This window comes from Callorhinchus milii, unplaced genomic scaffold (genome assembly GCF_018977255.1).
Source record: "Callorhinchus milii isolate IMCB2004 unplaced genomic scaffold, IMCB_Cmil_1.0 Scaffold2, whole genome shotgun sequence".
Taxonomy (NCBI): Eukaryota; Metazoa; Chordata; class Chondrichthyes; order Chimaeriformes; family Callorhinchidae; genus Callorhinchus; species Callorhinchus milii.
In genome coordinates this window covers 28,332,747-28,355,884 of record NW_024704743.1, presented here as the reverse complement: position 1 = coordinate 28,355,884, position 23,138 = coordinate 28,332,747, and the positions used below count along the sequence as shown (strand labels likewise).

At 47.9% G+C, this 23,138-nt stretch overlaps 1 protein-coding gene across 1 annotated transcript in view; it reads left to right on the top strand.

Annotated features, from left to right (window-relative positions):
* The first annotated feature begins 10,752 nt into the window (after positions 1-10,752).
* Positions 10,753-23,138, top strand: part of tert (telomerase reverse transcriptase) — a 41,353-nt gene continuing 28,967 nt past the window's right edge. Inside the window, exons 1-6 of the mRNA XM_042346246.1 lie at positions 10,753-10,798; positions 12,067-12,272; positions 14,774-17,162; positions 19,042-19,237; positions 21,569-21,758; positions 22,643-22,825. Coding sequence (XP_042202180.1) covers positions 10,753-10,798; positions 12,067-12,272; positions 14,774-17,162; positions 19,042-19,237; positions 21,569-21,758; positions 22,643-22,825 — 3,210 coding nt within the window. The remainder of the gene's footprint in view (positions 10,799-12,066; positions 12,273-14,773; positions 17,163-19,041; positions 19,238-21,568; positions 21,759-22,642; positions 22,826-23,138) is intronic.

Here is a 23,138-nt window from a genome sequence, read left to right as displayed (position 1 = left end):
GACAAAATATTCAAGCGAACCTGCATGTTGTGCGATGCCATTTTAAGTAGTACATGTTTCTTTCTTTCCCACGTATACAATGGCTGTGTAATGCACTTGTGTGTGAAACCAAAATCTCTAATTTGAGATCACAGTAAATACACTCAGAACTTAAGACTTTTTTGCATTCCATCCAAACTTTGATAAACCTTATATCAAATGCAAGGATTATTATTAAACTCAAATGAGGCAGTGTTATTCAAATCTTGTCGGACTAATAATTCTGATTTGAGTCGATGGATTTAAAACCAAGGAGAAAGACCCAATCACTGCTGACTGATTGAGGGACAGTGCTGATTTCAGAATTCACTATGACCTTCCCGAGATGTGCAGGCAGTACTGAAGAAAACAGTGAAGCTGATCGTCACTGTTAAGAGGGATTTGTTATTTCAATAGTTAGTTAGGACTTGTGCTTTCAAAAAGGACATCTTGGAGGGGTTCTTAATGAAGGTAAGATTTACTCCTGATAACTTGTCACTACCAGTTAAGTCATGATGCTGTCAATATCCCACCCTTATTTATATATGTATTTATACATATGCCTAACTCGTCACTCCTGATAGACCTGAGTTCAATTCCAGGCAGGGCGAAACCTTGGGCAAGTTTCCTTACTCCACACGCCTAATAATAATCCCTCCAAAAACCCAAAACAATAATAAATTGGTCATTTTCAATCTACGACTGTTTGTGGGACATTGCTGTGCGCAATTGGCTGCCGCGTTCACCCGCAAATATATAGTCAATTCACTTTACAGTGTGTTCTGTGAAGCGCTTTGGGACGTCCTCCCGACGTGAAAAGCGCTGTATCAAATGCAAGGATTATTATTATCGTCATTGAGCCCTTTTCTCTTGGAGTGACGAGTTATCTGGTGTTTGATGTTTCTAAGATGTGTGCAATTGGCTGCTGCATTTCACCCATAAAACACAGTCACTGCACTTTACAGTATATTCTGAAGTGTTTTGAGACGTGGTAAAGCACAATATCAAATGCAACGATTATTATTATTTATTATAATTACAGTTTCTACAAATTATTACTGTGCTTCCGGCGATCACCAGGATCAAAAAGGTTCATCCTAATCCGGCTTCTGCACTTAGAGATACTACACTGTGTGAAGCGTACTATATAGATGCAAGTTGCTTTGGTACAGGTCCTGGCAAACCAACCATCAGAAATGTGTCTCTTTGGAGTGGATCTTTGAAATTTCAGCCACCATGTTGACAAAATTTGTTTTGTAGTTTAACAGCCACTGAATTTGTACTTGGCTGACATTCCAGTTCAGTGCATAGCATTTTTGGAGGTACTGAACTTCATCTAAGATGTTAATTTGATGTCCTGTCTGCCTCTACAGGTGGACATTAAAGATCCCATGGCACCAATTCAAAAGAAGGAAATTTCTCCTGGCCAACATTCCCCCCAAATAAAATCGGGTAATTCACTTCATAACTGTTTGTGGGACATTGTACGCCATGTTCACCTGCTAAATACACGCTCATCACACTGCAGGATCACCTGTGAAGTACTTGGAGATGTCCTGATGTGAAAGGTACTGTATCAAATGTAAGGATGTCTGAAGCTACAGGCGATAAAAATTATTCCACTAAATATGGAAACTGGTTGCTTTTGTGCATCATCATAAAGTTTCGCCCACAAAACATAGTCAATTAATTCACTTTGCAGTATATTCTGTGAAGCGCTTTGAGATGTCTCAAGACATGATAAGACGCTATATCAAATGCAAGGATTATTATAACTGCTCCTCATTCCCAAGAAGAGTGGAGCCTAGGTTTCATTGAAGGAATAGTCGATTGCTTAATTGCTGATATCTTTTGGTGGCTCTTTAATGTGAGAAAATGGAATCTGCTGATTAAGTGTTCAGGGAATTTAAACATTAACTTCGTTTTGGACTCAATAAATCCAGGTGGTGTTATGTAATGAATTGATGTTTGAATTCCCTTCCCATGTAAAGAAGTATTGTACTTGCTTTCAACTTTTTTGACCAAGATAAAAGTAACTTGAACCAGAAAGTGAGCAAAACAACCTTGATGTCATTGTCACTTTTTTGATGTCTGCACTTGAAATTCTGCCGACATTTCTTCCCTATTTTGTGTTAGAAAATAAAATCAGCCATAATCCGTTTGCAACCACATATCAGAGTGTTTTATTATTATTCGTTTGTTATTCCGCAATATCCCGATGGGTCAGACCAAAGGCCGGTACAATCAAGAGATCTTATAACAGAACAATACCTCCGTAGATATCTCGAGTTCAACACTGTGCCTTTGCAACACACAAGCTTGATTCTTCATGCTTTCAGTCTTCTTGCTTACAGCTTTCAATCTTCCATCTGATATCCGCAGTCTTAGTGTTTCCAGCTCTCAGTCTTCCATCTCCTGTACCCTTGTCTCCGCAGCCCGGGACGGTCCCGTATCCTTGTCTCCGCGACCCGGGACGGCCCCGTACACAAAGTTATCGGAACTCTTATACCAATGTTGGTCCAATCATGGTGCGGACATTAGATCACCCGGTCAAAATCATGCTGGGTTCACGTGAACACCTCATGGTGTGTACGTGCCTCAGTACACATACACATTGTCCTTAAGACCCCTGTTATCTGATGCTCGTTATTTTGTTAGGTGGGATCATTAGTACATTCCTTTTAAGTGACTGGTTATTTCTTATCAGTATCCCAGGATGGTACCAAGGTCCTCTTGTTTAAGCAACTTGCTCTTTAGCTGCTATTCCTGAGGGTTGCCTTTTGTTGCTCTTGAGTGTTAATCATGAGTGTCAGTCTAGTTGCCCCCCACACTTAACGTAAAAGTTAACCCGTTCGCAACATCTATTATGATTCTAACATTATACAAAAAGTGTAAATTCTAACATTTGTTCATGGCATTATCATCTTCTTGTTCATTAGACAAGGTTACCTTTGGAGCCAGTATCAGGTGTAAAAATGATAATTTTGCCAATTTTCTCTCTTTGAAAGCCACCTGACCCTTGCTGAGAGTACAGTTCCGTAGCTGGCATCAGACTTTTCCAAACGGCCGTTCTAGATGTATGAGCTCAGGCCATGAATCTGTGACAAGCTGTTTTACTGTGGAAGGATTTCCAGTTGTGCCTAACTCGATGTCTATCTACTTGCACTTTCCAGCAACAAAGGCACAATTTTTTTAAAAAGTTGGTTGATGGTTGGGAATGGGAAAAGTATCTTTTTCTCCTCTCCCAAACCCAGGTTCAAACCGACTGCTACTCATTTTGTTTTTAGCTGTACTCCTGTAGCTTTTAGTTAATTATGAAACCCTTCAAAGTTAATATCACACTTGCACTACTGTTCACATCATTTAATGTGTCAGTGATGTTTTACCATAATTGATGAATGAGGACAAAAAGTAATTTTCTTGTACTGGAAAGGCGAACAACAGTCAGTCTATCATGATTTTTTTTGTCAGGGGAATTTAAACATTAACTTCCTTTTTGGACTTAATCAACCTTGCGTTTTCTCTTTTCATCTTAACCTTTTCTTGAGAGAAACAGGAAGTGGTGTGTTGTCTTTGAAAGTTTGAACGAATGAAGAGAACTGTCAAACTAGTTCAATGACCAAGTACAAAGATTTCTCTTAGTTTCTTTCTGACCTACAGCAATCTAATGATAATAATAATCCTTGCATTTGATATTGCGCCTTATGTGGTTGAAATGTTTCAAAGAGCTTCACAGAATATACTGTAAAGTGAATCGACTGTATTTTGTGGGTGAAACGCAGCAGCCAATTCTGCACAGCAGTGTCCCACAAACAGTTGTGGATTGAGTGACCAAATTATTATTTTTGGAAGGGATTATTACCCCCAGAAAAATGATCTGCCAATCAACAACAACAAAATCACATTTATAGAGCGCTTTTCATGTCGGGAGGACCTCCCAAAGCGCTGAACAGTCAGGTGTTGGGGCCCGAGCATGGGGGAGGGGTGGTGTAGGGGTGAGGGAAGGCAGAGAGGTGGGAAGGAGACCAAAGGCACGATCGAAGAGAAGGGTCTTGAGACCGGCCTTGAAGGAGGTAAGGGAGGAAGCGAGGTGAAGGGACCGTGGGATGGAGATCCAGAGTGTGGGGGCAGAGAGGCTGAAAGCCCAGCCACCGATGGTAGGGTGGATCAGGCGGGAGACATGGAGCAGGGCGGAGCAACTGAATGGAGGGAATGGGCAGGTTGGTAGGGAGTCAGCAGGTCAGAGAGGTAGGAGGGAGTAAGGCCATGGATGGCCTTAAAAGTGAGGACGAGTATCTTGAACTCGATCCTCTGGGGGATGGGGAGCCAGTGGAGTCGGGTGAGGGTGGGAGTGATGGGGTCACGGAGCCTGTTGCGCGAGAGTACACAAGCTCGGTGGGCCCTGGCCTGCTTCATGTCCTCTGCCCTGCCCATTCCAACTTTGGCGGTCAGGCTTTCTGCCTCAAACATCTGGAACTCTATCCTGGAATCTCTTTACCTCGTCCCTTCCTTGCTGGCCTCCCCAGTTCCACAATATATAAAATACAATTAATTCAGAACTCCACCGCCCAGATACTCACCCGCACAAAACTCCAGGACCCCATCACACCAGTCCTTGCCAGGCTGCACTGGCTCCCAATTACCGAACGGATTGATTTCAAGATCCTCTCACTTGTTTTCAAATCCCTTCATGCCCTCGCACCTCCCTTCGTTTCCGACTTGCTCAACCCCCTGCTCCGGCCTCTTGTTCATCCCTTATCCACTCCGCTCCACCATCAGCGGCCGTGCTTTAATAATCCTAATAATAATCCTTGCATTTGATATAGCGCTCTTCACGTCTTCTAGATGTTTCAAAGCGCTTCACACAATAAACTAAGGGGAATTGACTATATTTGTGGGCGAAATGCAGCAGCCAATTGCACACAGCAGTGTCCCACAAACAGTCGTGGATTTGAAGTGACCAATTTATTATTGTTTTATTTTCTTGAGGGATTATTATCAGGCTTGTGGAGCAAAGAAACTTGCTCAAGGTTTCACCCTGCCGGGAATCATACCCAGGTCTCTCGCTTGCAAAGCGAATGCTCTAACCACTGAGCTACAGGCCACACTACAGCTTTCAGTACTATGCCCCGAAACTCTGGAACTCTCTTCCCCCCAATCCCTCTGGCTTGCCACCTCCCTCCCCACTTTCAAATCCTGCCTAAAGACCTTCCTTTTTGATCGTGCTTACGGACACCTCTCTCTTTCCCCATGGCTCGGGGTCAGACTTCGCCACTGTTAAGTGCTCCCGGACACTACCCTGCATGAAGGGTGCTATATAAATGCAATTTGTTGTTCCCTTGCCTCATTCAAGATGCACCTCAAGATCTTCTTTGACTGTGCCTTCATTCACACACCCCACACCACCTTTATGATTCTAGTTTGGGTACAAACTCTGAAGACTGTCCAATGTCTTGGGACTTCCTGACGTGAAAGGTGCTTTATAAATGCAATTTGTTGTTGCTTTTATTGATAGGCCAGCCTTATAATTTACACCAATAATTTTGTTTAGCCTTAATGGGTATTTTTGTTTACCTACTATCACCCTCAAATTTTCTTTTCCTTTCCTTAAGGTGCACATGCATGTCTGAGTACAGTTCTAATGAAAATAGAGTGCATATATGCTAGAATAATTATTGTGGAGATGCATAATATGTAACAAATTGTTTGGAATACAGGGTGCCATGATGAGGATTTAATGAAAAGCACGAGTAATTCTATAACTACAGGATTACTGGTAAATCTGCAAACTACTTTGAGAACTATTTGTGCTTCTTAAGTAACTCAACATTCAATAACATTAAGTAAATCAATTACCGCAGACCTCATTCAAGCCAAAACCCAAACTTTAACTGCTGATCAAAAAGCAACTGCTTGACCGAGCCCCAAATGACAGGACTATATTTTCTACCGCAATTCCTCCAGCCCAGGTTCATACCAAACTGCAGCACCTTTCGTATGGGCTGCAATTCCTTCCCTGGCCCCTTCCATTCCTTCCTCTGTTAAGGATCTTTGCTTTGTTTTAGTGGGAGAGGGATCTGCTCTAGTCCTCTAGACAGAGCTGAGGCTGGATGTTGCTGATGTCACCAGCTATTTGTGGCGCTCTCCGAGGACTGGTACTCTCGGAGGTGGCAGGATGATCATTGGCGACCTCATGGCTGGTTTATGTCACCCCTCCCACCAACCTACATTTTAACCACCTTTCACACATAGACACACTTAATTACCTCCACATCAATGCAGTGCTGGGGCTGTGCTGCATTGTTGGAAGTGATGTCCTTTGGATGAGATGTTAAACCGAGGTCTCGTCCGCTTGTCCAGATGGACCTTAAAGATCCCATCGCCCTATTTGAAAATTGAAGGGAGTATATTGCTGTGTCCTGACCAACAATCCCAAAAATAAAATGGGTCACTCACTTGATAGCTGTTTGTGCGATATTGTTTTAGGCAAATTGCCTTTGGGTTCACATCCAAAATACACTTTATGGTATATCCTTTGATATGTTTCAACAAATTAAAAAGGTGCTACATTAAATGCAATGATTGCTATTGTAAGGCATATTTTTAGTATTTCGATAATACAACTGTGCAACTAAACTCTGATGTGCTACGGTAAACAATATTATCTTGCAAAATAGTTCTACTCCCAAAATTGTAATTGTGTCTCATGAGGTTGAAATAACGGCATGATAAAAGCATAACATCAAATCATGCCATTCACCATATCAGTTGCACTCCTTCCAAGGGCCTTTTACCACCATCCATATCGTGGATTCTTCACCACTTATTTAAACTTCGGAAGAATCATTTGCGAATTGTTTCTCTGACGGCTAAAGATTGATGAGCAAAACACCACAATACCTTTCTATATCTTCAATATTTGAACGTGGCTAGTTGCTTTCCACTGATAATGCATCATTGGTCCCAACAGCAGTGGAACCACCACACTCCATGGAATTAATAGAGAACAAAGAGGGTTCAGGCTATATGCCAACACTTGACCTCACAGCTCAGGCTCATTCAAAACTTCCCTGCCTGGGTCCTCACCAAGATTCATCTCCACATGCACATCACCCTGTCTTCGCCAATCTCCACTACTACAACAATAACAACAAAATTATATTTGTATAGTGCCAAGGTGCTGGACAGTCAGAGTTTCAGACCTGAGCTGGAAGGCTGGAGGACAGGTGGAGAAGCAGGGTGATTGAAAGCACGGTCGAAGAGGAGGGTCTTGAGGTGGGTCTTGCAGGAGGCAAGGGAGGGGGCGAGATGGAGGGACTGTGACAGAAGGCCCGACTGCCAATGGTGGTGCAGGCGAGGCAGGGGACACAAACCAGGCTGGAGCCCGCTGAGCGGAGAGAGAATGTAGGATGGTAGGGGGTTAGGAGCTTGCAGAAGTAAAGGGGAGCAAGACCAATCCTCTGTGTGATGAGAACCCAGTGGAGTCGGGTGAGGATGGGGGTGTTGGGTCACGGAGCCTGGTGTGGCAGAGGACACAGGCTGCAGAGTTCTGGATAATCTGCAGCCTGTGGAGGGAGAAGTTGGAGAGGCTGACAAGCAAGGAGTTTGCATAGTCAAGCCTTGATGTAATGAATGCTTGTATGAGGGTTTCTGCGGCCTCTGGTGTGAGACAGTGGTGGAGCTGGGTGATGTTGCGGAAGTGGGGGAAGGCAGTGCAAGTCATGGCACAGATGTGGGTAGAAAGGATAGTTGAGGGTCAAACAAGACCCTAAGATTCTGGACTGGCTTAGCAAGATGCAGTGTACATCCATGGATGGTGATGCTGTCAGAGGCTTCGATGAGGAGGCACTGATGGGAGCCAATCAGGAGAGCCTCGGTCTTGTTGACGGTCAACTAAAGAAAGTTAGCTCTCATCCAGGACTTGATGTCTGACAGACATTCTGTCAGGACAGCAGTGGTCCTGGAGTCAGGGGTGGAGGCAGAGATACAGTTGTGTGTCATCCGTGTACATGTAGAAGTTGACCTCATGTCTGCGGATGATGTCACCAAGAGGGGGGCACTAAGGACGGAGCCCTGAGGAACGCTGCACATGATGGTGAGGAGGCTAGAAGAGAATCAGTTTGTGGAGATAAAGTGGAGGTGGTGTGAACCAGTCGAGGACAGAGCTGTGAAGATTGAGGTGAGAGGAGAGGCTGTGGATGGGGATAGAGTAGTCAACGGGTCGGGATGGGGTCAAGGAGGTCGAGGAGATAGAGGGAGCCCTGGTTGCAGATGGACAGAATGTCATTTATCACTTTGACCAGGGTGGTTTTTGTGCTGTGGGCAGCATGGAAGCCCAATTGGAGGGGTTCATGAAGGGAGTGGAGGGAGAGAAACGAGCGAAGCTGGGAAGCAACAATAACAACAACAAGATTCCATTTATAAAGCGCCTTTCATGTCAGGAGGACGTCCCAAGGCGCTGCACAGTTGGGTCAGGACCCGAGCAGGGGGGAAATGGTCAGGGTGAGGGGAGGGAAGGAAGGGAGCGAGGAGGGGGGAAATGGTCAGGGTGAGGGGAGGGAAGGGAGGGAGCGAGGAGGGGGAAGAGAGTCGAGAGGGGAGCTGAAGGCTCGGTCAAAGAGAAAGGTTTTGAGACCGGCCTTGAAGGAGGAAAGGGAGGCGGCGGCGAAGGCACTGGGGGATAGAGTTCCAGAGCCTGGGGGCTGAGAGGCTGAAGGCCCGACCACCGATGGTAGGGCGGTTGGGGCGGGGGACGTGGAGCAGACCGGAGCCAGAGGAACGGAGGGTACGGGCAGGTAGGTAGGGGGATAGTAGGTTGGAGAGGTAGGAGGGAGCAAGGCCGTGAATGGCCTTGTAGGTGAGGATGAGGATCTTGAAATCAATCCTCTGGGGGATGGGGAGCCAGTGGAGGCGAGCGAGGGTGGGAGTGATGTGGTCCCGAAGCCTGGTGCGGGACAGTACACGAGCTGCAGAGTTCTGAATGACCTGCAGCTTGTGGAGGGAGGTGGCGGGAAGGCCGGCGAGGAGAGAGTTCCCATAGTCCAGCCTTGAGGTGACAAAGGCGTGGACCAGGGTTTCAGCAGCGTGAGGGGTGAGGTAATGCCGTAGTCTGGCGATGTTCCGGAGGTGATGGAAGGCGGTGCCAGTTGTGGTGCGGATGTGAGGGAGAAAGGACAGCTCAGGGTCGAACAAAACGCCGAGGTTCCTGACTGGCTTTGAGAGGTGGAGAGTGCAGCCTTGGATGCTGATGGTGTCAGCGCCTGAGGTGCGGAGGCGCTGACGTGAGCCAATCAGGAGGGCCTCGGTTTTTCGCACGTTGAGCTGAAGAAAGTTGTCTCTCGTCCAGGACTCGATGTCGGACAGGCTGTCAGGACATCGGTGGTCGTGGAGTTGAGAGTAGAGGAGGAAAGGTAGAGTTGGGTGTCATCCGCATACATGTGGAAGTTAACTCCATGTCTGCGGATGATGTCACCAAGGGGGAGCATATAGAGGGTGAAGAGGAGGGGACCGAGGACAGAGCCCTGAGGGACACCACATGAGACAGTACGGGGGGTGGAGGAGAAGCCATTCGTCGAGACAAAGTGAAGACGGTGAGAAAGGTACGACCTAAACCACTCAAGGACAGTGCCTTGAAGGTTGAGGTGGGAGGACAAGCGGTGGAGTAGGATAGCGTGGTCGACCGTATCGAATGCTGCCGATAGGTCGAGGAGGACGAGGAGGCAGAGGGAGCCCTGGTCACAGATGGTCAGGATATCATTGGTGACCTTGACCAGGGCAGTTTCTGTGCTATGGGCAGCACGGAAACCTGACTGAAGGGGTTCAAAAAGTGAATGGGTGGAAAGGAAAGAGCGCAGTTGGGAGGCGACAACTCTTTCCAGGACCTTGGAGAGAAAGGGGAGGTTGGAGATGGGCCGGTAGCTTGATAGCTGCGACGCATCAAGGGAGGGTTTTTTCAGGGTGGGCGTGATGGTGGCAGTTTTTAAGGGAATGGGGACAGAGCCAGAGGAGAGGGACAGGTTGATGATGTCGGTGATATGTGGGGCAAGAAAGTGGAGCTGGGAGATAAGGAGTGGAGTGGGGATGGGGTCAAGGGAGCAGGTGGTTGGTTTTAGGGATAGGATGAGTTTGGTGACAGAGGGTGGGGAAACGGGTACAAAAGTGAGTAGGGGAGGATGGGTAGCAGTCGGAGTGTGGGAGTGAGGGGTGGGGGGTTGGTGGATGTTGGAGGGGAAGTGACCGCGGAGCGAATTCCCTTGATCTTGGATTCAAGGAAATCCAGCATCTCCTCGCAGTGAAGGTTGGAGGAGATGACCTGCGCGGGGTGGCGGGGGGGACGGAGGAGTCGGGTTGTGGTGGAAAACAGTAGCCTGGGGTTGTTCTTCGCCTCCAGGATTATCCTGGAGTAGAAGAACAACTCGTTCCAAGACCTTGGAATGGAAAGGGAAGTTGGAGATGGGGCGGTAGTTTGAGAGCAGAGATGGGAACAGTGAGGATTTTTTTTTAAGGATAGTAGTGATGATGGCCGTTTTTATTGGGGTGGGAACAGTCCATTGGACAGGGAGAGGTTTATGATGTCTGTGAGTAGATGGACAAGGAAGTGGAGCTGGGAGGTAAGGAGGGGTAGGGATGGGGTCGAGGGAGCAGGTGGTCGGTTTCATGCCGGTAATAGTGGTGGTGAGAGGAGTGGGAGACAGGTTTGAAGTGTGGAGGGAGGGATGAGGGGGGCTGGGGAGCATGTGGCAGATGGAAGGGCAGGGGCAGCTGAGCGGATCCCCTCAACGTTGGATTGGAGGAAGTCCAGCATTGCCTCGCAGTTTGCATTAGAGGTGAAGACGGACGAGGCATTAGAGGGTGGGCGGAGGAGCCGGTTGGTGATGGAGAAGAGGAGCCTGGGGTTGTCCGTGGCTTCCAAGATTGTCTTAGAGTAGAATGAATGATTTAGCGGAGGCGGGAGCGGGGCAATAGGATTTGATAAGGTCCAGCCAGATCTGCCGATGGACCGTTATGTTCGACCGTTAAGTCCACTGGCTTCCTTTCTCCCAGAGGATTAATTTCAACGCCCTCACTCGCATACAAAATCCACAGTGGATTCACATCTGACATTAATCTCTCTGACCTCTTGCTACCCCACTCCTCTGCTTGGCCCTCAGCTTAGCTAATTCACATTCCCCACTCTCTGCACCACTATAATAATAATAATAATATAATAACAATCGTTGCTTTTGAGATAGCGCTTTTCACATCTTCGAGACGTCTCGAAGCGCTTCACAGAGTAGGCTGCAAAGTGTATTGACTGGATGGACATCTTGTGGGTGAAACGCGGTGGGGGAGTGAGGTGGTGGGGAGTGGAGGGGGGGGGGGAAGTGAGGTGGTGGGTGGGTGAGTGAGGTGGTGGGGGGCACGGTGGAGTGGGTAAGGGGGAGTGAGGTGAGTGGGGTGGGGAATGGAGGGGGAATGGGGGAGTGGGGGTGGAGAGGGGGGGTGGGGGAGGGGAGTGGGGGTGGAGGAGGGGGAGTGGGGAGGGGGAGTGAGGGTGGAGGGGAATGGGAGTGGGGGATGGGGGAGTGGGGAGGGGGAGTGAGGGTGGAGAGGAGGAGTGGGGAGTGAGGGGAGGGGGAGTGGGGAAGGAGTGAAGTGGGTGGGGGAATGGGGTGGGAGGGTGGAGGGGGGAGTGGGAGGGAGGAGTGAGGAGGGGGTGGAGTGAGGAGGGGGAGGGGTGGAGTGGGTGAGGAATGGGGGGAGTGGGGGAGTGGGGAGGAGTGGGGAGGGGGTGGAGGGGGGGGGAGGGGGTGGAGTGGGGAGTGGGGGAGGGGGTGGAGGGGGAGTGGGGAGGGGGTGGAGTGGGGAGTGGGGGGGAGTGAGGAGAGGGATGGAGGGGGGAGTGAGGAGGGGGGAGAGGGAGGAGGGAGTTGAGAGTAAAGGTGCAGTGAGTGACGGTAGAGGGCGCTGCGGTGAGTGTGAGAGTGAGAGTGAGTGAGTGAGTGAGAGAGGATGTGTGAGCCGCGGGGGCCGCTGCCGCTGCTCCGCTCGGTGTACCCCGCGGTGCAGACGGTGCAGCAGTTCGTGGCGGCGCTCGGGGCGGGGGGCGCGGGGGCTGCGGGGCTGCGGGGGGCGCGGGGGCTGCGGGGGGCGCGGGGGCTCCCGCTGTGTCGAGAGCCTCGGACACCGAGAGCTACAGCCGCTTCCTGTCGCTGCTCCTCGTGTGTGTCCCTCCGGACACCAAACCCCTGAGCCCCGCCGCCAGCTACCAGCAGGTAACCCCCCCACTGCACCCCAGCACTGCACCCCAGCACTGCCCCCCCCCCACTGCACCCCAGCACTGCCCCCCCCCCCACTGCACCCCAGCACTGCACCCCCACTGCACCCCCCCCCCACTGCACCCACTGCACACCCCCCACTGCACCCCAGCACCCACCCCACTGCACCCCAGCACCTGCACCCCCCACTGCACCCCCCCCACTGCACCCAGCACTGCCCCCCCCACTGCACCCCAGCACTGCACCCCCCCCACTGCACCCCCCCCCACTGCACCCCCCCACTGCACCCCAGCACCCCCCCCCACTGCACCACTGCACCCCAGCACTCCCCCCCCCACTGCACCCCAGCACTGCACCCCCCCCCACTGCACCCCAGCACTGCACCCACTGCACCCCCCCACTGCACCCCAGCACTGCACCCCAGCACTCCCCCCCCCACTGCACCCCAGCACTGCACCCCCCCCACTGCACCCCAGCACTGCACCCCCCCACTGCACCCCAGCACTGCACCCCCCCCACTGCACCCCAGCACCCACCCCACTGCACCCCAGCACCTGCACCCCCACTGCACCCCCCCACTGCACCCCAGCACTGCACCCACTGCACCCCCCCACTGCACCCCAGCACTGCACCCACTGCACCCCCCCACTGCACCCCAGCACTGCACCCACTGCACCCCCCCACTGCACCCCCCCCACTGCACCCCCCCCACTGCACCCCAGCACTGCACCCCAGCACCCACCCACTGCACCCCAGCACCCACCCACTGCACCCCCCCCACTGCACACCCCCCACTGCACCCCAGCACCCACCCCCCCCACTGCACACCCCCCACTGCACCCCAGCACCCACCCCCCCCACTGCACCCCCCCACTGCACACCCCCACTGCACCCCAGCACCCACCCCCCCACTGCACCCCAGCACTGCACCCCCCCCCCCACTGCACCCCCCCACTGCACCCCCCCACTGCACCCCAGAACTCCCCCCACTGCACCCCCCCCCACTGCACCCCCCCCCACTGCACCCCAGCACTGCACCCCCCCCACTGCACCCCAGCACCCACACCCCCCCCACTGCACCCACCCCACTGCACCCCAGCACCTGCACCCCCACTGCACCCCCCACCGCAGCCCAGCACCCCCCCCCACCCCAGTGCAGTTTGTGTTGTGTATGTGGGTGCCTTATGTATGCATATGCACATATATATATATATATGTGTGCATGTGTGTGTGCATGTGTGTGTGTGCTTATGTATATGTGCGCGTGTGTGTGCGCACACGTGTGTGTCTGTGCATATATATGTGAGAGTTTGCACACGTGTGTGGGTGTGTGCATGTGTGTGCTTCCAAAATCTATGCTTGTGGCGCCTCCTAGAGGTGGAGATCAGGGTTTATTACTTTGGCAGTGAACCTTAGCAGACAGACTGGACACACAAGACCTGCGTTGCCAGACTCTTACACCCAGTGTTTTAACAGGGATTGCTCTCACTTCACTCTTACTGCTGCAAACCAGCCCCCACCCCCCCCATTCACCCCACTCACTTCCAGCCCCCCTCTCGCTCTCTTTCTCCCCACACCCCCAGTCAGCTGTTTTTTCTCCCCAAGTCCTACTTCCCTTATTCAAGCTATATTTTGGGTGCCCAAACTCGGTTCGGTTCGTTGCCCTCTCTCTCTCTCTCTCTCTCTCTCTCTCTCTCCCTCTCCTCGGAGTCCGAAAGTTTTGGGCTCGAGGCCCCCCGTTAGGACTTGGAATCACATAGTCTGTAATCTGACACGCCAGTGCAGTGATGGGGGTGCGTCGCGTTGTCGGAGATGGCTGTTCTTCGGATGAGATGTTGAACCGAGGTCCTGTCTGCCTGTTCAGGTGGACGTTAAAGAGCCTGTGGCACTATTCGAGAAGAGAAGGGAGCTTCTCCTGGTGTCCTGGCGAACAAGCTCCCAAATAAAAATTGGTCACTCACTCCATGGCTGTTTGTGGGACATTGCCGTGTGCATATTGGCTGCTGGTTTTCTACTTTCCACAGAATGCACTTCACAGTATATCCTGAGAAGCACTTTCAGATTTATTGATGTGATATGGTGCTGTATCAAATGCAGTGATTATTATTATTATCCTTATTATTGTATAGTAAACTATTAATTTCACAATTATCTTTGGTTTCTTACCAAAACGTGTGTTTGCACGTAGGGCCACTGCTCAAGAGGCACTGTCCCGAAGAGTTTTGATGCAGTTCTAGTATCAATTTTTTTTAAAAAAACAACTTAAATTCTGTTTCAATTTGATTTTGAAAAACAGCTTCCAAATTCAAGATAGAATTTAAGAGTATTTTAAAATTCTGCTGAACCTTAAATTTTAAAGCTAAAACCATGAACAATTTTGGGCCTTGGGTACTACAGTACAGTACAAATTTATATAGCGCTTTTTGCAGTGGGAGGATTTCCCAAAGCAGTTAACAATCCTGGCTTACCAATCCTTGGTTTTTGCAATTTTTTTTCAGCTCTCAGCTCAGAGTGATGTGGTTCTGCGAGTAATTCAGAGGATTTGTGAGAAAGGCAAAAAAAATGTTCTAGCCTTTGGTTACGCCAACGTAACGGAAACCAGCTCCATGTCCGTCAGGTTTGCTCCCAACCTATGTAGTTACCAACCAAATCCTACTACAGTTACAATCAAGAACAGTATATTGTGGAAAACGTTGCTGAGCAGAATCGGTGACGATGTAATGATGTACCTGTTAGAACATTGCTCTCTCTTTATGCTGGTAAAACCAAGCTGTTGCTATCAGCTGTGTGGCGTTCCCATCTACAGCCTCATCACCGCTGGCACCAGGCTGCCTGCTTTGTGGCTCAGAAGGAGACCAATCCGAGCTCGGTTCAATATTTTGCTGAAGATTGTTCAGAAGAGAATCCGATTTCACAAGGGGTTCCTGCTAAAGAGAAAGAGAAGAACTTTGGTGGATAGGGATAGCTGCCTGGATGCAAGAGGAACCACTGAATGCAACAAACAAAAATGGACACAAATAGTAAGTGTACACACTCGCAAACCTGCAAAGAGAGCTAAACTTGACACGGATATTGCCAAAGACACACCACGGGATGTATCCAGCACGGGAACAAAGGTTACTGAAGTAAGGCCGCTAAAAAGACTTCTCCATGATGAGGACAAAGCAGAATCTCCAGCAAAAAAGGTAAAACGAGACAGATCGCCAGAGGGTGCGATCCCTCATTCCACCCCACCCGAGATATTGTCTGCAGGAAATAAAATGAACGAGTCTCCTGAGAAAGTGGAGGTATCTGACAGCACAAGCATTCATTCCACCAGAGGAGGACTTGTAGAACAGAAAGTCATAGACGCTAAAACTGGTGTTGGCTGTCAACGAAAATACCCGCAGGGAAGCACCCGAGAGAGAAAGAGAACATGGCAAGAAGGTACCATCGCAGGTTACAAAAGACAGGCTCCAGGGACCGATGCCAAAGCAACTCACCCAACTGGAGCAGGTGGAGTCGAAGTCAAAAGGAGTTGGCATTTCATGGGTGTCCAAGAGGCTGTTTCTTTTGGTAAAAGTGTTAATTCTGAAAGTAATGAAGAAAAGGTGTTATTGGAAGGAAGAGGTTCAGAATCCAAAGGCAAGCAGGCCAAAGTTGCAAAGAGAAAAGATGAATCTGGTAAGAGATGCGCTAAATTTGCTGCGGGGAAAGACAAGAGGGGAACGAAAAGGGCAGCGAGTAACGAGGGTGATGACAATGACCACTTCAATCCTGGTCGGAGTGCAAAGCACGGGCAGAGCACAAAGTGCATAGCCAAAAATGACTATAGCTGGGACGGCCTAAACCCAGATGGACAGTGTCGTGCAGCAGTTGGTGTGTCAGGACAAGCCAAGCCATCACCAATTCCTGCAGATGCATCAGATGCTGCAACAGTGAAGAACGTGAGAACATGGGGGTCAGTCTATGTTGAAAGAGGGCACATCATTTATTGTAACGACAACAGGGAATGTTTGCCAAAAAGTTTTCTACTAAATTGCTTGCAGGGATGTAGTTCAGGGGGTCAACGACTTGTAGAAGCGATCTTCTTGAGCAGCGATGCATTTGGGAACAATGGAAAAAAACAGCCTAACAACTACTGGAGAAAGAGGAGGCTCCCAAAGCGCTACTGGAAGATGAAGAACGTGTTCTTTAGGTTGCTGCGAAATTATAAAAGATGTCCTTATCGGCTGCTATTGAATAGAAATTGTGCGGTTATCATTCGGAAGGACAACAGTGTTTCATGTTCTGAGGGAAATCCTACCCCTTCAGTAAATGAGTCAAATTCATTTTCTACTGTGAAGATGCCTTGCAAGCCTGACAGTGACCACCTTGAAGTGAATCGAGTTACTGGCGGAGCAACAAACCTTATTGCAACACAGGGCCCCGTGTTAAGGAGGAAAAACTTGGAGGATCATACCTCAGTAAATAAGAGTGTCCCTGGTCTCAGTTGTCCAAATGACTTGCATTTGGAAGCAGAGACGGGCTCTTTGCAACCTTCAGAAATCCCTAATTTACGCTGCCAACACAAACGCCCAACCGGAATCCCAGCAGGAAAGCAGAAAGTAAATAAAGAGCTCAAAGTATTTGCAGATTTCGATCAGACAGGGATGGCATCTGGTTCGGATGGTGACTTGCTACAGTTGCTCAAACAGTACAGTAGCCCGCTTCAGGTATACAGATTTGTCAGGGAGTGTCTGCTCAGAGTGATATCAGATGAGCTATGGGGCTCCAACCACAATAAATACAGATTCCTAAAGAATGTGAAGAAATTAATTTCCCTGGGGAAATATGACCGGTTCTCTCTCAGTGAACTGATGTGGAAAATGAGAGTGAACGACTGCACTTGGCTTCAGCTCAACAACGGTAATCTGTAAATCATTTTTATAATGTATATAAAAAATAATAACTTACGATGTTTCTTTGGAAAAAGAAATGCTGTTTTTGAAGTAGAAATGGGGTTTCTCTGAGGGACAGTCTGTTTGTTTTTTTCACGACACTTAAAGTTGCAGTGGTCATCATTAACCGTGGCTGGAGGTTTTATTTTTCACATTGCATTCAAACCGGAGGAGGGTTTACGGGAACTCCCTCCTCATCGGCCTTCCGAACTCTTCCCTTCACAAGCTGCAGATCATCCAAAACTCTGCAGCTCGTGTACTCTCACGCACCAGACTCCCTTCGCCTCGCTTCCTCCCTTACCTCCTTCAAGGGCGGTCTCAAGACCCTTCTCTTCGACCGTCCCTTTGGTCTCCCTCCCACCTCTCTGCCTTCCCTCACCCCTACACCACCCCTCCCCCATGCTCGGGTCCCGACAGCTGACTGTTCAGCGCTTTGGGACGTCCTCCCGACGTGAAAGACACGCTATAAATGTAATTTTGTTGTTGTTGTTGTGGGTTGAGCTAGAAATACAGACACAATCTTCCCTCTGAAGAGATTGGCTGCATTAACTGTGCCAATATTATTAAGCAAATAGATACTGTATGAAGCTCACCCTATGGAGCCTTGCAAATGCTGTTATGTTAAAAAAAAATCTCTAAGTTAGCTCCCTCTATATTGCAAAGCACTTGACTTATAGTTCTTGTATATTGCAGTCAGCATTGTGAGCTTGGTGAATTAAGTGTGGCATAATGTGTTGGCATATTGTCTCAAGCCCAAAGTGCACAGAATTCCAAGTGACTAGCCTCATCCTCACTAACTTCCTCCATATATTGCTTTTATACAAACTGGAGTGTTTAATGCTGTTATTTATTCATCTGTTATTTGGTCAATCTGGTGGCTGACATGTGCTAGAAACCCATCAGCACACTTCCTTCGAGTATTCAAATCAGCCTGAGAGTTCCACACATGAATGAACGTATCTGTCTGGTATGAAGTACCTCTCCTTCTTCCCTGAAGGGATACACCCTGTTTACCTAATCTTGGTAGATTTAGGATTCCATTATTCTGTTGCTAGGAGTTCCACCTTAGAGTCAACTAAGTCTGCAAAAGACCGCAGTTACCTCTTTCCCTCTTCACCCTCCCCGCCCCCCCACTCAGAGGTTAGTACTATAACACATTATCCCATTTAAAAGACTTAATCTAATAATTGAGAAATGTTATAATAATCCTTGCATTTGGTATGGCGTCTTTCATATTGGGTGGACGTCTCAAAACACTTGACTGGATATACTGTTGGGTGGCTGTATATTTTTTAGGCAATTGTTATTAATGTTATTTCAAAGGAGCTGGTATTTTTATTTAGGCTTAGAATTGTGCCATATTAAAATTATTTCTTCTTAATAAATGAAAAAGGGTTTATTTTAAGATAATTGCAATCCTATGCAGAGAATACATGCAGCATCTATTTGGGCTGCTCTGTAGTTAGCTGCTGTTGACGACATAGCACTTATTTATGTTTATCTTCCCCCTCCTGCTTGATGAAGAAGATGCTCACCTTAAATATGTGCACCTTAGGACAGATTAGCTGGTGTCTGATGAACTGCCTTGTGTGCCTGTGGTGGATATGAGCCTGATTATCTTTTATAAAAAAAATAATAAATTGGTCATTTTCAATCCACGACTGTTTGTGGGACACTGCTGTGCGCAATTGGCTGCAGCGTTTCGCCCACAAATATACGGTCAATTCACTTTACAGCATATTCTGTGAAGCGCTTTGAGAAGCCTAGAAGATGTGAAAAGCACTATAGCAAATGCAAGGATTATTATTATTGTAATTATTTTCTCTTTCTCAATCTTTCTCCTCCAGGTCAATGCTCCGTTTCACCATCTGAACACCGGTTACGTGAAGAAATCCTGTCCAAGTTCCTCCTTTGGTTAATGGGCACTTACGTTGTACATCTGCTCAAGTCCTTTTTTTACATCACTGAGACCATGTTCATGAAAAACATGCTTTTTTACTACAGAAAATGTGTCTGGAATAAGATAGAAAAGATTGGCATTCGGTAAGGGCTGTTGATGTATTTAAAGAAACACCTTAGCTAACTTAACTTATGTTTTGATCTCCCCTGAAAGAACGCTAGCAGGGAGCCCTAATTATATTAATAATAAAAATAATCCTTTTGATATAACCCTTCATCGCATCTTCTCGACGTCTCAAAGAGCTTCATAGAATATATTGTAAAGTGAATTGACTATATTTTGTGGACGAAACGCGGCAGCTAATTGCGCACAGCAATTCTGCTTGTAGGCAACTCTTCTGTAAAATGGTCAGTTTTCCCAGCTCTGAATGTTTCAGGACGTAACTCTGAATTGAATCTCCAGTTGCCTCTTTGTAAGAGAGAGAGAGACAGTAACAATTTCTGCATTTGGAGCAAGTGAACTCAGCCAGGAGCAAAATCTTCTCATTTTGAGGTGATTCTCATGTCTTCTGCTACTATTATTTGGTACAACAACAACAAATTTACGTTTATATGGCCTCTTTCAGGTCAAGAGGACATCCTAAAGTGCGAGCCAGTCCCGGCTTGGTACCCAAGATGGGGGGAAACCAAGGGTGGTATGTGGGGGAAGGGGTTGGAGGTGACCAAAGGTGCGTTCAATGCAGAAGATCTTGAGGCAGATCTTGAAAGAGCAGAATACATAATAAGGACAATTCTACAAGCTCTACGGGGGAATTTTTTTTTAAAAAAGTTAAGGACTTAATCCATCTTTTCTTATGAAGCAACCTAGTCCTGCTTTACCCAGCCTCGGCCAGAAGAGAGCCTCACTGAGCTGTAGAGATAATCAAACGCTCCAGAGCTGAGAGGTACCACTTTGCTCCACTTGCTACATAAGTTCCGTGGTTATTATGTGGTGACTTTCCTCTGGACCAAAGTAAGACCCTGGAGCTGCTAAGCTTTTGTTTCCTTTTGCCTCACTCCTGCGTGGCTATTATCTTTATTTTTAATGTGGGGGGGGGGGGGGGGGGGAATCCTCCACAGAGCAATGAATGTGTTGCTCTGAATAAGAGCAGTTCTTCACATCCTCTTGATACATTTCCTCAAGGGTCGTTCTTCACAAGGGAGTCTGGAGTATGAGTTTCAATGGGTTCCACGGTTGAGTCCATTGCATCCGAGCCCAATCCTAACATTGACACACGGGCACACTGGCTGTCCTCCGGTACGTGTTCATGTGTGAGCCTTGGCAGTGAGTGTCGACAGGGGTTACCCCATCGAGATCAGGAACAGGAAGGAATCCAGCCTAAACCTTCCCCACTCTCTGCCCGATACAGTTACGGCTCTCTTACTGCTACCCTGACACCGATGAATTGCCAAAAGAGGGAGTTTTCTTTTTGTCTCAAAAGTTTAGTGAATTCAATTTTTTTTTCTCTTAATTTTTCTCCCAACTGGGTCTGCCTCTGCTCCTTGTTGGGCCACCTGTGTGGGGTGCAGTGACACAGACACTGGCTGTCCTCCGGTACATGTTCATGTGTGAGCCTTGGCAGTGAGTGTCGGCAGGCCACTCAACTTGTAGAGAATGTTGCAGCCGAACCTGAACTCCCCTCGTCTACAACCAGTAACATAATAATAATTTGGTCACTCAATCCACGACTGTTTGTGGGACACTGCTGTGCGCAGTTGGGGGCTGTGTTTCGCCCACAACATATATAGTCCATTGACTTTACAATATATTCTGTGAAGCGCTTTCAGTTGTCTCATCAATGTGATGAGGTGCTATATCAGATGCAAGTATTATTATTAGTAGCAGTAGAAGCTGCAGATAAGGAAACCCAACTCTCCCTTATCCTAGGAAGGCCCCACACAACCCTGGCTGAGCCTAACAAACTCTGCATGGATTCGGGCAAGCGAGCTCCTGGTTTGCAAGCTGCGGTTTTATGCACTCACGATCGGTTTTAACAATCGTTTCAAATCATATTTAAACACAAGGGGTATTTTGGGTTGAAAGTCCTTTCTTGTGGACTTCTAGGACCCATATAAGCAAATGTGCATATTGCTGAGCATTGTATTGTTGGTGAAAGATTTGAGGAGTGAGGATTTTGTTTTTTATTTTGTATTCTATGCATATATAGAGTACAAAAGTACGTATAGAGTACGTCCCAGCGCCTTGTGATGTCCTCCCGCCGTGAAAGGTGCTATACAAATGTAATCTTGTTGTTGTAAGTACCCTAAGTCCTGCACAAATTATTCATCAACTTTCTTACTGCTGTAACACATGGTAGCAGTATACCTCTCCCTCTAGCAACACGTAACAGTCAATGACAAGATAGTAAGTGGTCCTAAAGAACTTAACTGAAGAATTTAACTACAGTTAATGTATTCATTTATTTATTCTTGCAGGAATCATCTCGCAAAGGCGCAACTGCAACCGTTATCTAAGGAAGAGTGGGCGAGGAAGCAACGGCAGAAAACCGCAATTCCATCTTATGCACTCCGATTTATTCCTAAACGAAATGGTCTGCGGCCCATAGTGAAAATGAGGAACATAACGGGATCCAAGAAGTGCGTCAAAGGGAGTAACGCGAGAAAGGTTGGTGATCATTCGGAAGTTTGGTGTGTAAGCTGCACTGCAATGTGTAGATTGCCCCCAACTCTACCTCTGAGACTACTGCCACAGTCACCAGGCGTGCTTCACGCTTCCCACCTGCTCCTGACTCACCATCATTGGGCAACCCTACAGCCACCACCCTCCCCCCGTTATCTGGAACTCCATCCTGCACTATTCCCCTCCCTCTGTTCTGTTCCCCCCTCCCCTAAATTTGGTTTCTCAGTCAGTTGTATGAAGTGCTTTGAAACGTGAAAAGTGTGATATAAATATTAATTGTAAATTGTTGTATCTGCATTCTTTTTCCTTGGTGCTGAATCGGCTCTAAAGTGATGTACTTGGCAACAAAATGTCAGAATGGGGGGGAAACGGGGATTCTTCCCACTCAGCTCCCCCTGCAAGCCAAAGCCCTAGGAAGAGGCAGGAAACGAGCTATGTGGTTCTAGCTAGATACACTCCAACAGTATGCCAACACACACTCTTAAGGTCCCCAAAGCTTGATCTTGCTAATCTGTGCTTAATACTCCCTGGAATTAAGTGAGCAGGGTGCGTCCCTCCAGGGTGAGAATGTGCCATTCCATTCTAGACACAGGGAAATTTCCATGTTAGGTGGCATATCTATGTGGAACTCTTGGTCTAGTTTGGATTCTGTTGGGATCGGTTGCTTCACCTTTTGACCATTGGTCAAAAATATTTTCCGGTGGAGGCTAGAATATTTCTCCATTGCATTACAGCAATAGCCCTTTGGTGAATAATTTCGTGCAGGACAGTTTGTAGGGTTCTTACAATTAAGGCATGTTCCTTGGACTCAGAAAAATGTAAAATCTTCTCCTTAGAGATGTTTATTTAAAAATGTTTTATTCAAACAGATTCAGTACTTTGACTCTCAGACGAAAATCCTGTTCAGTGCGTTGAATTACGAATGCAGAAGGAACCCAGACCTTGTGGGCTCCTCCGTGTTTGGACTTGATGACATATACAAAGCATGGAGGCAGTTTGTGTTATTGCATTTGAGAAACGACAAAATGAGAACCCCGTATTATTTTGTGAAGGTGGGTTTATGCAACTTGTTCAAATAGTCCATCCATTGTTCCTGTATGTTAATTATATAACTCAGGGCATCTGTGATACCCTCTGTACACACACATTTACACATGGTTTACATAATGTGTCTAATAGTTCAATGTATGTATACATTGTTTAAGCAACATGTATAGTAGAACTTATTGTCTGATATTTTTCTACATAAATGGCCAGAGGTAACATGAACACTAGTTGTATAAATGTACTGTATTGTGGTACAATGCTGGATTCTCCATGACTGCTAAAACACTTGTGTGTTTTGCCAAGTTTGTCACCATTCTA